The 12,237-nt window shown below is 48.5% G+C and overlaps 1 protein-coding gene across 2 annotated transcripts in view; it reads left to right on the top strand.

The window, feature by feature from the left end:
• The window catches only part of MAP3K1 (mitogen-activated protein kinase kinase kinase 1), a 39,686-nt gene that overhangs the window by 24,047 nt on the left and 3,402 nt on the right, over window positions 1-12,237 (top strand). For both annotated transcript variants that reach the window (XM_084880979.1, XM_084880980.1), the window contains exons 11-19: window positions 2,029-2,150; window positions 3,259-3,350; window positions 3,616-3,805; window positions 4,061-5,333; window positions 5,636-5,788; window positions 6,410-6,572; window positions 9,684-9,815; window positions 10,905-11,047; window positions 11,713-11,844. In XM_084880979.1, the coding sequence (XP_084737105.1) occupies window positions 2,029-2,150; window positions 3,259-3,350; window positions 3,616-3,805; window positions 4,061-5,333; window positions 5,636-5,788; window positions 6,410-6,572; window positions 9,684-9,815; window positions 10,905-11,047; window positions 11,713-11,844 (2,400 nt within the window). The remainder of the gene's footprint in view (window positions 1-2,028; window positions 2,151-3,258; window positions 3,351-3,615; window positions 3,806-4,060; window positions 5,334-5,635; window positions 5,789-6,409; window positions 6,573-9,683; window positions 9,816-10,904; window positions 11,048-11,712; window positions 11,845-12,237) is intronic.

The following is a 12,237-nucleotide window of genomic DNA, read 5'->3' as shown; positions in this document are numbered from 1 at the left end:
TAACACATCACCTAATTGAACTGAGACAATCCCAATTTTGTTTTCATTCCATAATCCCAGGAAGTTGCCATTTCCATTTAACCCTTCCACCGGGCTCCACTGTTACCCTGCTGGGCTTTCCTGCAGACTGCTCACTCTCTTTCCTGGGCAGCCACGTCTCGCTGTCCACAGCTTTACATTCTCCTTACTTCACACGTGACCCAGCTCACAGGACTTGGTGGGGTGCCAGCAGAGCGACTGGCTACTCATTAAATGTGTATGAGTAGCCATTGAGGGGACGGACTTAGTGAGCACTGTGGACTCGGGAGTGTTCTCACAGACGAGGGCCCCTGACTGAGACCATGGCCGCCTTGTTTTCCTGGCTCATGCCGTGCGTGGGTGGCGTGGTGAGGCTGTGCCGATCTGTCTGACCTTCTCCTGCGTGGAGAACAGGTTGGGCGCAGGTTCTCGGCCTCAGCACTATAGAGCCACGTAGCTCCTTCGTTGGGTCAGGGCTGTCCTGTGCGGGTAGGATGCTCAGCTGCACCCCTGACCTCCACCCTTGGTCCTGGGAGCACCCTTTCTCCCCCTCAGGACACCAGGGGTCTGTTGAAGTCCCGAGGTCATGACGCCCCCAGTGCAGAACCACTGCGGCAGGAGAATTCCTACCCAGTTTGGTTTGAAAACTTTTTTTTTTTTTTGCTCCCACTGGCGGTCTCTTCCCGACCCTCCTCAATTGCTGTGCCTAAGGCATCTCTGGTTGAGCAGTGCCCACGGTGGTTCTGAACCTGCATTTGGGTCCAGAATTGAGTGGCCTCGTGCGTTAGCCTCCACGTAGCACACTAGTTACTGGGCTGACCTGGGCAGTCTGGACTGTGGCCAAGGTGGTAGAGACGCGGCTCCGTCCTGGGGTGCCACCTGCTGATGTGACCACAGGGCTCCCAATCCAGCTCTCCCACCTGTGACAGTGATGTCACCGCGCGGAACGCAGCATAGGAGTGCTGAGCGCAGACGAGCCACCGCTCTGCCTGGAGCATCGTTTTGCTATCTAGGCTTGGAGACGGTCAGGGTATCTGTTGCCTTCGCAGCATATCCTGGCACATGTTTGTGGCGGGTGGGCGGGGCTGTGAAAAGTTCCTTGAGAAAGGAGCCGTGTTCACTTAAAACCAGGGAACACAGTCACATGGGGCTCGCTGGGTCCGCAGGGTCAGGGCCGGGGGGCTTCAATGTAGCCATCGGGAGTCGGTCTGTACAATCTGAGGAGGAGCATCACTTCCTAGTGGGTCTCCCAGGCGTTTCCCGTGGCCTCTGTAAGGCCCAGCACAGCGCAGAAGACAGACCCGTGTTCCTGGCCCAACTGATCCCAGAACGAACCTCAGGCACACGTGACGCTCAGCCCATGCCTGCCTGGCTGGCTCTTCTCGGTCAGCTGTGTCCTGAGTGGCTGAGAGCTGCAGGTGTGCAGGAGCATGGAACTGGTCAGTCAGGGTGCTGGATCCTGTGCTGATCCTGTAGGGGTCGTGTGTCTGCTCAGTGAACAAGGGGACTCCTGACCGGGAACCTTCCGCCTCCCACTCCTACATGCAGCATTCTGCCACTTCTCCAGAGCTGGACTGTCTCCTCAAAAACGACACTCCCCCATGAAACCACAGGGCATGCGCAGACCTAAGCAAGGCCACGTGGCCGACAGCCGTCACAGCCCACACCGTGCCCGTGCCCGCAGCGTCCTGAGCCGCCCGTCGCTGTCAGCTGTGGCTTGGTTCCTCCTGCTGTGGCCGGGGAGCTCCCTCAGGGTGGCTCATGTCTTTTTTTTTTTTTCCTTAATCTTTTTTTGACTTTTTACTTTGAAACTAATCAGACTTTAAAAAGATGCAGAAATAGCTCAGAGCTCCTTCCTACCATGGAGTTTGCAGTCATTGTTTTATGGCGATTGTCATCTATTCCTGTCACCGCTCGTTCTGCTGCTCACATTGCGTCAGGAGCGCGGTGCCCGGATGTTCCTCAGACGTAGTTGAACTGACCTTCCCTTCCCTTCCGTTCCATCCTCAGAAAACCCTGCGGGCCATGCTCGTGTACACGCCCTGCCACAGCCTGGCTGAGAGGATCAAGCTGCAGCGGCTTCTGCGACCGGTCGTGGACACCATCCTGGTCAAGTGCGCAGACGCCAACAGGTAAGGCCGCCCGATGGGCCAGGCTCGCCCGGGAAGGTCCGAGGCATGTGACTCAGTGAGGCTCTGGGGACCGGGCGGAGTCACAACTGCCAGAGCTCACTGTGGGGTCTCCTCTAGACATTTCATCTTTAGTCCCATTGGTAAGGACCCCGCAGTGTACATACCACAGGCATGACCTCACCTTAGGGAGGGTCTCACGGCATAGGGACCAGTGAAGTCACTGTACCTGCTTCACCTCGTTTTCAGGACCCCCACAGAAACCCTTTCTATGTCATGAACTCTTCCTCTACTTATGACAGTCACTCTAATTATGTCAGTAACCCCACTCCCAGTCCTATCCATCCCTCTGTTATCCTTGAACATCGACAAGGAATGAGAACAGCCCTACCTGGGGGCAGATATCCACGCAGGAGGGAGGTGGAGACAGCCCACGTGAGCCTGGCGGTGCTTGTCAGACGCAGTTCCTTCCCGTCTAATGGGGAAGACCAGCATGGCTAGGGAGCAGGTGTTGAGCGGCCCCGGCTCTCCGTGTCTCCCAGACCTCCGTGGTGTGAGCATTGACTGTCCCGAGTTCCTCGTCTGTAGAGGTCTTAGAACCAGGTGCTGGTTCTGGCCTTCTGCCTGTCACCCCTTCTCACAGCCACAGACGACAGGTTGCTCAGAGAGAACACACGTCTGAAAGCGGGGCAAGCGAACAGCTTGTGAAGTGCATAGGGAATCATGTCGTTCACACACGGGGGCAGGCATTTTCTGAGACTCCACTACTTCTGTGGCATGGATGCTGTTGTCCGCTTTCTGCCATCCAAAAGTCAGGTAGCCTGCCTGGCCACTTGAATGAACCTCATAAGAAACACTGAGACGCTTCAGTTTTGTTTTACCAAGTTGTGAGCGTGAGAGCACGCCCTTTACTATATCTGCTGGCCGTCAGCCCGGAGGTCCTGGGGACAACTTGCAGTGGGGTGAACTGTGAACGTGTTACGTACGGCGACGTGAAGGCAGGCTCTGGGGTGGAGGGCACGGTCCTGGGAGCCTCCCCTTCTCCCCAGGCCGTGCCTTCCCGCTCCCTTCGTGTGTCTCACCCAAGCCCATCTGACGCCTGTCGTTGCAGCCGCACCAGCCAACTGTCCGTGTCCACGCTGCTGGAGCTGTGCAGAGGCCAGGCGGGGGAGCTGGCGGTCGGCAGAGAAATACTTAAAGCTGGTAACAACTCTTCCCTTCTCCTCGGCACATTAGCATGGTCCTTCCCAAGCTGTTGAATCTCCTCATCTCTGTTGGGCAGTTACGGGATTTCTAAGCGATTTGGAACTTGAGTCCATCAGCTCCCATTAGAAATAGGACGTGAACCGAAGAGAGTAGTTCTTAAACGAGGACGACCCGGGGCACTAGGCTGGGCCACTTGGTCACGTTTTGTTTTCTATTGTAATGTCCTGTGTTTCAGTCACTTCCTCTTTCATTCCTTCTGCAGGTTCCATTGGTATTGGTGGTGTGGATTACGTCTTAAATTGTATTCTTGGGAACCAGATGGAGTTGAACAACTGGCAGGAGCTGCTGGGCCGCCTCTGCCTGGTGGACCGACTGCTGCTGGAGTTCCCCGCCGAGTTCTACCCGCACACCGTCAGCGCCGAGGCGGCCCCCACCGAGCCCGTAGAAGTCAGGTAATCTCTCTGGGGGTGCTGGTCCTATGCCTCCCTGCTATGCCCACACCTACCCCAAGGACGAGGTCTAGATGCACGGGACTCAGAAATCAGAGGAACATGTAGGTTACTAATATCTAACAGCCAAAGTCTGGGCTGGTTACTTAAAAACGTCTAGGCCTTGATTATATTTTTGGAATGCACACGCATAATTACCGCCATCTTTGTTTGCATGTTTTGCAGTGATAACTGTGGGCTAACACGTATTTTCTGCAGGTATAAGAAGCTGCTGTCCCTGCTGGCCTTTGCCCTGCAGTCCATCGACCATGCCCACGCAGTGGTCGGGAAGCTCGCACGCAGGGTCTACCTGAGTTCCGCAAGGATGGTCACTGCTGTGCCCCCCGTGTTTGTGAAGCTGTTAGAAATGCTGAGTGCTTCCAGCTCCACCCACTTCGCCCGGATGCGCCGCCGCCTGATGGCCATCGCAGAAGAGGTGGACATCGCCGAGGCCATCCAGCAGGGCCTCGAGGACGCCTGGGACGGCCGACGTGATAGCTTCCCGCAGGCGTCGGCCCCTGAGAGCCATCCCGAGTCCCCAGGGAGCAGCCCTCGGCAGGGCCGAGACCATGCGGAGAAAACTGGAAGAGGACTGCGCCCTTCGAAGCTGAGCGCCAGCTCGGAGGACATCTCTGGTCGGCCGGCCAGCACTATCCTGGGGCCTCCTAGTTCAGCAACGACGGAGCAGCCAAAGCCAGCGGTGCAAGCGAAGGGCAGGCCCCTCAGCCAGTGTCTGAGCTCCTCTTCCCTGTCCCCACCCTCCCAGCCAGTGCTCTCGCCCTCGTCCACCCCGGCTTCATCAGCCCAGACCACACCAGCGGGCCCCGGGGACTCCTCTAAGCACAGATCTCAGGGATTCGTTCCCTACAACAGACCTTCCGCGTCGCCTCCACCACATCGCAAGTTTTCCCTGCAGTTCCAGAGAAACTTTTCCGAAAACAGAGACTCGGACAAGCTCTCCCCCATCTTCACGCAGTCCCGGCCCCTGCCCTGTAGTAGTATACACAGGCCCAAGCCCTCTCGGCCCTCCCCTGGCAGCCCCGCAAGACAGGCCGATGCCGCGACAGGCATGACCCTGGACCTGCATGCGGCCTCCGAGGGCGGCAACAGCTTCGGCAGCAGCAGTAGCAGCAGCGCCGTGATCCCCAGCGAGGAGACAGTGTTCACCCCGGTGGAGGACAAAAGCCGGCTGGACGCCAGCACCGAGCTCAGTTCCAGTATCGAGGACCTGCTCGAAGCGTCCATGCCCTCCGCTGACACCACAGTGACTTTTAAGTCAGAGGTTGCTGTCCTCTCTCCTGAAAAGGACGAAAGTGACGATACCTACAAAGACGACATGAGTCATAATCAGAAGTGCAAAGAAAAGATGGAGGCTGAGGAGGAGGAGGCTTTGGCGATCGCCATGGCGATGTCCGCCTCTCAGGACGCCCTCCCCGTGGTGCCTCAGCTGCAGGTGGAGAACGGAGAGGACGTCATCATCATCCAGCAGGACGTAAGTACGCTCCGGGGAGGCTGGGCGCGTCCTCAGACCACGTGCGATAAACCCAGTTCAGACAAGTTCGTCACTAGAAGCGGGTCTTGCATGTGGAATCAGAGTGTTTATGTTGCTGTGGAAACAGATAAGTCCTTGCCTGTTTCAGAGGCGTTTCTGTGGACACTGTGCATGGCGCCCAGCTGTCCATTCCGCAGTTCAGTGGTGGCTCAGGAAGCCAGACCCAACGGGAGTAGTGTTGGCTAGGCTCACTGCACAGGCTTCCTCTTAACAATAAAGAGCTGCTTTCCTTTGCTGCACAGACGCCCGAGACCCTCCCAGGACACACCAAAGCAAAGCTGCCGTACAGGGAGGACTCGGACTGGCTGAAGGGCCAGCAGATCGGCCTTGGGGCCTTCTCCTCCTGCTACCAGGCCCAGGACGTGGGGACCGGGACTCTAATGGCCGTGAAACAGGTAAGCAGCTAGTGAAGGTGGACATGACGAAGGTGGTCACAGCGGAGCATGAACAACTGAGATGATGTGTTCTGTGTGTATGTGCTTCGTTCTCTGCGTTTTCAGAGACCTGAAGGTCAGAGTAGACATGGTCTCGGCCATGAGCTCTGCTACGGTTGGAGCAGAGTTGTGGGAGACACAGTCCAGGGCCTCTGCCAGCCAGGCCGCTGCCGTGCTTGTCACACCCAGAGCAACTTCCTACTCGCCAGCAAGGCCAGGTGCAGGTTGTCCTGGGCTCCGGGCTACTTTCTATAGCAAGCATGCAGATCAACATGAGAAGACTGCAAAGCTTCCACTTTGAAATCATGGGGCTTTTCTCACTTTCACTCTGTCTTCAGACAGTTTAGGAAGATGGGTTATTTTCCTTTTTGGGGGTCATTTTCCTTTTATTTCATTGCTTCTAAAGTAAGATTCTTATTTAAAAGATTTTTTGGTAAAGTATCTACACTGCACCATTAGCATAAATGCCATTTGCTGTTAATATAGAAGCTAATTTGCATTTGCCCACTTAGATCAGATTGTTAGTGAGAACTATAAACAAGCTCAGCAGTGAAAACTCTGTCCACGTGTTTACTGCAACAGGTGACGTATGTCAGAAACACGTCGTCGGAGCAGGAAGAAGTCGTGGAGGCGCTGAGGGAGGAGATCAGAATGATGAGCCACCTGAACCACCCGAACATCATCAGGATGCTGGGAGCTACCTGCGAGAAGAGCAATTACAACCTCTTCATCGAGTGGATGGCAGGTGTGCTCATGTCCCAAGTCGTGAACATCGTACACGGATTTAACTTTCTGCTAGATATTTAGGAAAAACGTTTTAATGACCACTGATTTTTACTAAATAGTTTACACAAATCACCTCTAATGTATGACAAGCTGCAAATATTTGTTTTGTCTTTCACTTAAACTTGAAACATTCATTACCCCTACCTTTTAAACTTTTTCAGTGTTTCTTTTAAAATGATTATGTACAGTTTTAAAAGAATAATTTTTTTGAAACCTGGTAGATACAAAAGCCATATTTTCCCAGGTAGCCTTCATTAATTGGATAGGTTTAAGAGATGATTTAACATGAAAGTGTGAAACTAAAATCGATTAATGTGTAACTTGGAAATTTTACTCTAGGTAAACTAGCACTGGAGCATCAAGTTGAACCTTGTCATCCACTTCAGCAAATAATGACTATGTTTCATCTTGTATTATGCAGTGTACATAGTAAAACTAAGACTTAGGATGGAATCAGATAAGTGCTTGGTTTAACTTCTTAGACCTTTTGTGTTTGGAGAGAGTATATCTATTTACAAATCAGCTCTTCTTTTTAATTGAAGTACACTTGACATACAGTATGTGTACAAGTGTACAACGTAGTGATTCAACCTTTACATACTTTTCAGTGTGATCACCACACTAAGTTTAGTAACCCATCTGTCACCATACAAAATTAAGATATTGTTGATGATTGTTCCTATCCTATAAACTACATCCCTATGACTTATGGATAAAAGAATTGCGGGATCATATGTAATTTTATTTATTCATTTATTTTTTAGGAAAATCCATACTTTTCCACAGTGGATGTAGCACTCTGCATTCCCACCAACAGTGCACAGGGGGTTGCCTTTTCTCCACATCCTTGCCAACACTTACTCTTTGTTGTCTTTTGATAACCATTCTGACAGGTGTAAAAGCATATCTCACTGTGGTTTTGATTTTCATTTCCCTGATTATTAGTGATTATTGGGTATCTTTCTTATGTCTGTTGACCATCTGTATGTCCTCTTTAAAGAATTGTCTATTCAAGTCCTCTGCCCATTTCTTCATAGGATTGTTTGGTTTTCTTTTTTTTTTATTGTTTTTTGGTGTTGAGTTATAGGAGTTCTTTATATATTTTAGATCTTAACCCCTTATAAAAAGTACCATTTGTGAATATCTTCTTCCATTCAGTGGGTTGCCTTTTCGTTTTGTTGGTTTCCTTTACTGTATAAAAACTTGCTTTGATGTAGTCCCATTTTGTTTTTGTCTTTTTGTTGTTGCCCTTTCCTGAGGGAAACATATCCAAAAAATATTGAAGAGACTGCTTTTTTTCCCTATTGTATATTCCTCCCTCCTTTGTCGTAGATTAATTGACCATATAAGTGTGAGTTAATTTCTGATCTTCCTAGTTTGTTGCATTGATTTATATATCTGATTTTATGCTATTTTATGCTAGGCTAACATACTATTTTGATTACTTTGTCTCATGATACTGTTTTTATTTCCTTTGATTGTTTAGTAGCATGTTGTTTAGTCTGCGTGTATGTGTTTTTCCCAGTTTTCTTCCTGTAGTTTGATTTCTAGTTCCATGCTATGGTTGGAGAAGATGCTTGATATGATTCCAATCTTCTTAATGTATTCAGACTTCTTTTGTGGCCTAATATCTGGTCTATCCTGTGCACTTGAAGGCATATTCTGCTGCCTTTGGGTGAAATGCTTTTAAAATATCAAGTAAGTCCATGTAGTCTAATATATCACATAAGGACACTGTTCCTTGTTGAATTTCTATCAAAATGATCTATCCATTGGTGTAACAGTGGTAGCTAGGCCAGCTGCACTTCCCAGTCTTAGAAGAGCGATCTTATGTAGAAGATGTCTTGTGGAGCCCAGTGCCCTAATCGTCCTTGGTGCCCAGAGTCAGGTGCTTCAGGGTGTTCCCTGTGTGGGCTGAGTGCATCCTCCTATGTAGTTGGGCCGTGAGTGCTGTGGGCAGGCCAGTGGGTGAGGTTTACTCTAGGCTGACTTGCTCTGTTTCCCATAATGTGAGAGAGAACCCATTCTCCTGGTGCAGTTCCTTCATGGCATAAGTTGGGTGTGGGTCACATGGGGTATGGACCCTGATCAGACCACAGGTCTGCCTTACTACTGTTTCACTGTGTCTTTTTTATATCCTGGGTGTAGAGGTCTTCTCAGTTCGTCTTCAGGTCATTCTCAGCCATGGTTGCTCTGTGTATCGTTGTGGTTCCAGTGTGCTTAGGATCTGTGCTGTGATCTCTGCCCCTGCAGATCAGTTCTTTCATATAGTCTCTGATGCTGGCTGTACTAGGTTGATTGTTGTATTTAGGTTGAGATTATAAATACTTTTAAATGAGGTTCACTGAGCTTGTGGCTTGCCCCAGATTAGAGCTAATGAATAGGATATCAAGCCCAACTCTGGGTCTTCTGCTTTGTACTGTTCTCTTTCCCTTTTGCTCAAAAACAGTTAACACTGTTTACTCGGGTCATTAAGAAAGACATTTTGGCCCTAGCCCATTTGGCTCAGTGGATAGAGTGTTGGCCTATGGACTGAAGGGTCCTGGGTTCGATTCTGGTCAAGGCACATGCCCAGATTTCAGGCTCAGTCCCCAATAGGAGGCATGCAGAAGGCAGCCAATCAATGATCCTCTCTCATCATTGATGTTTCTATCTCTCTCTCCCTCTCCCTTCCTCTCTGAAATCAATAAAAATATATATTTTTTAAAAAGACATTTTGTATATTTTGGTCAAAAAGACAGAGAAGTAATTGTACATTTCAGAAATAGTTTCACCCAAAATTGTTAACTTTGAAAGCTTTCTGAAATCTTAACCTTTCAGAAAACTAGTTCATGAGGGTTCCATAAAAATACCTAATAGGTTCTGAGATTACGTAAATGTGTTAGTTTTTAAATCAGTTGCACTTCCTAGTGCAGAATATAAATGAACATTTCAAAAGCGAACGTGCGCTCATAAAGTGCAACCAACGTGCGCTCATAAAGTGCAACCTTATGTAACCAAAAAGTAACAAATAATTTTAATTCTGCCTTAAGTTTACAATAATTATTACCATTTTATGTTTGTCTTATAGGGGGATCTGTGGCTCATTTGCTCAGTAAATACGGAGCCTTCAAGGAATCAGTGGTCATTAACTACACTGAGCAGTTACTCCGAGGCCTCTCCTATCTCCATGAAAACCAGATCATCCACAGAGATGTCAAAGGTAGGGATTTCTTCATTGTTGTTCACCAGCAATAAATAGAAAACAAACGTAATTTTAAACTTGGACCTTTGCTGCTAGTTTCAAACGTAAAATCAACTAGAGGATTGTTTCTCCTGAGTCACTCAAATCATCAGACGTGAAGGAATCTTCAGGGTCACATGACCTGGCTTCCTCAGAGAGGCTGTAACTTTTCTGAAGACAACTGATGGGAAACTACATACAGAGTCGGCTCTCCAGTCCTGGTCTTGATCTTATAATGTACTGTCTCCCCAAAAGTTCCTGTTCCTGGTTTTATTTACAATAATGGCAATATTATAAACTTTCAAGAAAAATCCTTTCCAGTCTTTTGCAGTTTAATTAACAGCAGCTTTGATTTTGACATAATATATTCAAGTAGTTTAATATTAATTTTATGAAAGCTGTAATTATGAAACTACAGTAATTTGAATTGGTCCAGGTTAGTATGTTTCAACAAAATTTTGTTTGAAAATATAAATGATGCTAAAACTTGAACTTTGAGGAAAGATTTTTGTTGAGAATCATTCTTTTTTTCTTTTTTCTTTTTTTTAATCCTCACCCAAGGATATTTTTCCATTGATTTCAGAGAGAGTGGAAGGGGAAGGGAAAGACAAGAGAAATGTTGATGTGAGAGACACATCAATTGGTTGTCTCCTGCACGTGCCCCAATCAGGGCCTGGGCTGGGGAAGAGCCTGCAACCGAGGTACATGCCCTTGACCGGAATCAAACCCAGATGCTTTGGTCCACAGGCCGACACTCAATCCACTGAACAAACCAGCCAGGGCAGGGAATCATTCTATTAAAGGTTCAGCACTTACCTGGTTTCCCTGGACCTCTGCCTGTTTCCTTATGCCTGGTGCTCTGTCAGCTGTCCCACTGAGGCTGTGCTTGTGTTTACACTGCGGTGACCTGTGTGTCTGGCAGGAACGAGTGAGCAGAGAGGGGGAGTAACCAAACCTGTCATGTGATCCACTTCTCGTCTTTGTCTCCTGTCGTCATAGTATTTTACAGAGTGTGTCATCTGCCCTTTGGTGTTAACATACACGCTCACTTGCTGTTTTTGTCGACAGGTGCCAACCTGCTCATTGACAGCACAGGTCAGAGACTGCGAATTGCAGACTTCGGGGCGGCAGCCAGGCTGGCATCAAAGGGAACTGGCGCAGGAGAGTTTCAGGGACAGTTGCTGGGGACAATCGCATTTATGGCACCTGAGGTGAGAAGCAGCTAGAGTGTGGCAGGAGAAAATATACAAATTAGTTTGCAGTGTTATCCAGTCTGTGCTTACCAGTTAGAAGCCCAGGACTCTAAGCATGAGGCTTTAATGATATCCTTAATTTCAAATCCTAATCCCTGCCTTTCCATCTTGTCTTAACAAAAATTTAAAAGATACGTTTTATTAGAGTTGCTTGAAGGCTATTTCTAACAAAGACTTGATGGGTAATTGATAGCAGTTGTTTGTAGTAAACAAAGTACACCTGTTAGAGACTTTTTACATTACTCTCTCTGTGCCAGAGGGAGGTGAGCAGAGGCAGGTCCTCCTGTAGCAGAGGAAGAATAAGCAAGCGCTGCTGTTGCTGCTCTGAACTTGGCCTCTGCTTCCTGGTGCTCACACAGTGATTCTCGCTGCCCCCTTGCCCTATAACTTACTAAGTGCACTGGGCCGCACTGAAATTCTGTGATTACTCATGACTCTTCCGGATCTCACAATCCTCTAAAATATCTGTGCCATATCAATTAATAAGCTTTTTAATGAAATAAATGAGACATCAGATCATCCGCAGAGTTGCTGTTTGTACCTTTTGCTCTGAAGTGAAAAACTAGAATCCTGACTACAGGGTGGCTTTCTGTTTTTTTAAGTAAAGCTCCGCTTTCTTTTAGGTCCTCCGAGGTCAGCAGTATGGGAGGAGCTGTGATGTGTGGAGTGTCGGCTGTGCCATCATAGAAATGGCTTGTGCTAAACCGCCTTGGAATGCAGAGAAACATTCCAATCATCTCGCTTTGATATTTAAGGTAATTATGAGATGAAAGCTATTTCTTTCTGCTAAAATTGGCAGCAAGCAGATACTCATGGTTTCTCCTTAACTGTCAGTCTGACACAAAGGCACACCTTTCCTCAAATAACTGTGCACACCTGTAGAACTGCCTGTGGCAGACAGCCAGGCCTCACTCCTCCAGGCAGGGACGTTCTGTGAAGATGTTGCAGACAGTGAATTAGCAAACACTGAGCCATTGCTCTCAACTGGAATAGGCACATAGATATCCCTGTCAGACTTGCAAATTTTAAAACTTGAAGCTCTTCACATACTGTGTACAACCCATGTGTTTTCTAGATTCCAATTTACTATTTTTTACATTTTAAAAACCTTTGCCCTGGCCAAGTTGCTCAGTTGTTTCAATACTCCA

Source organism: Pipistrellus hanaki (genome assembly GCF_964339955.1).
Source record: "Pipistrellus hanaki genome assembly, chromosome: 4".
Taxonomy (NCBI): domain Eukaryota; kingdom Metazoa; phylum Chordata; class Mammalia; order Chiroptera; family Vespertilionidae; genus Pipistrellus; species Pipistrellus hanaki.
Note: the sequence above shows the minus strand (reverse complement) of the source record. Positions and strands in the feature narration are given on the sequence as shown.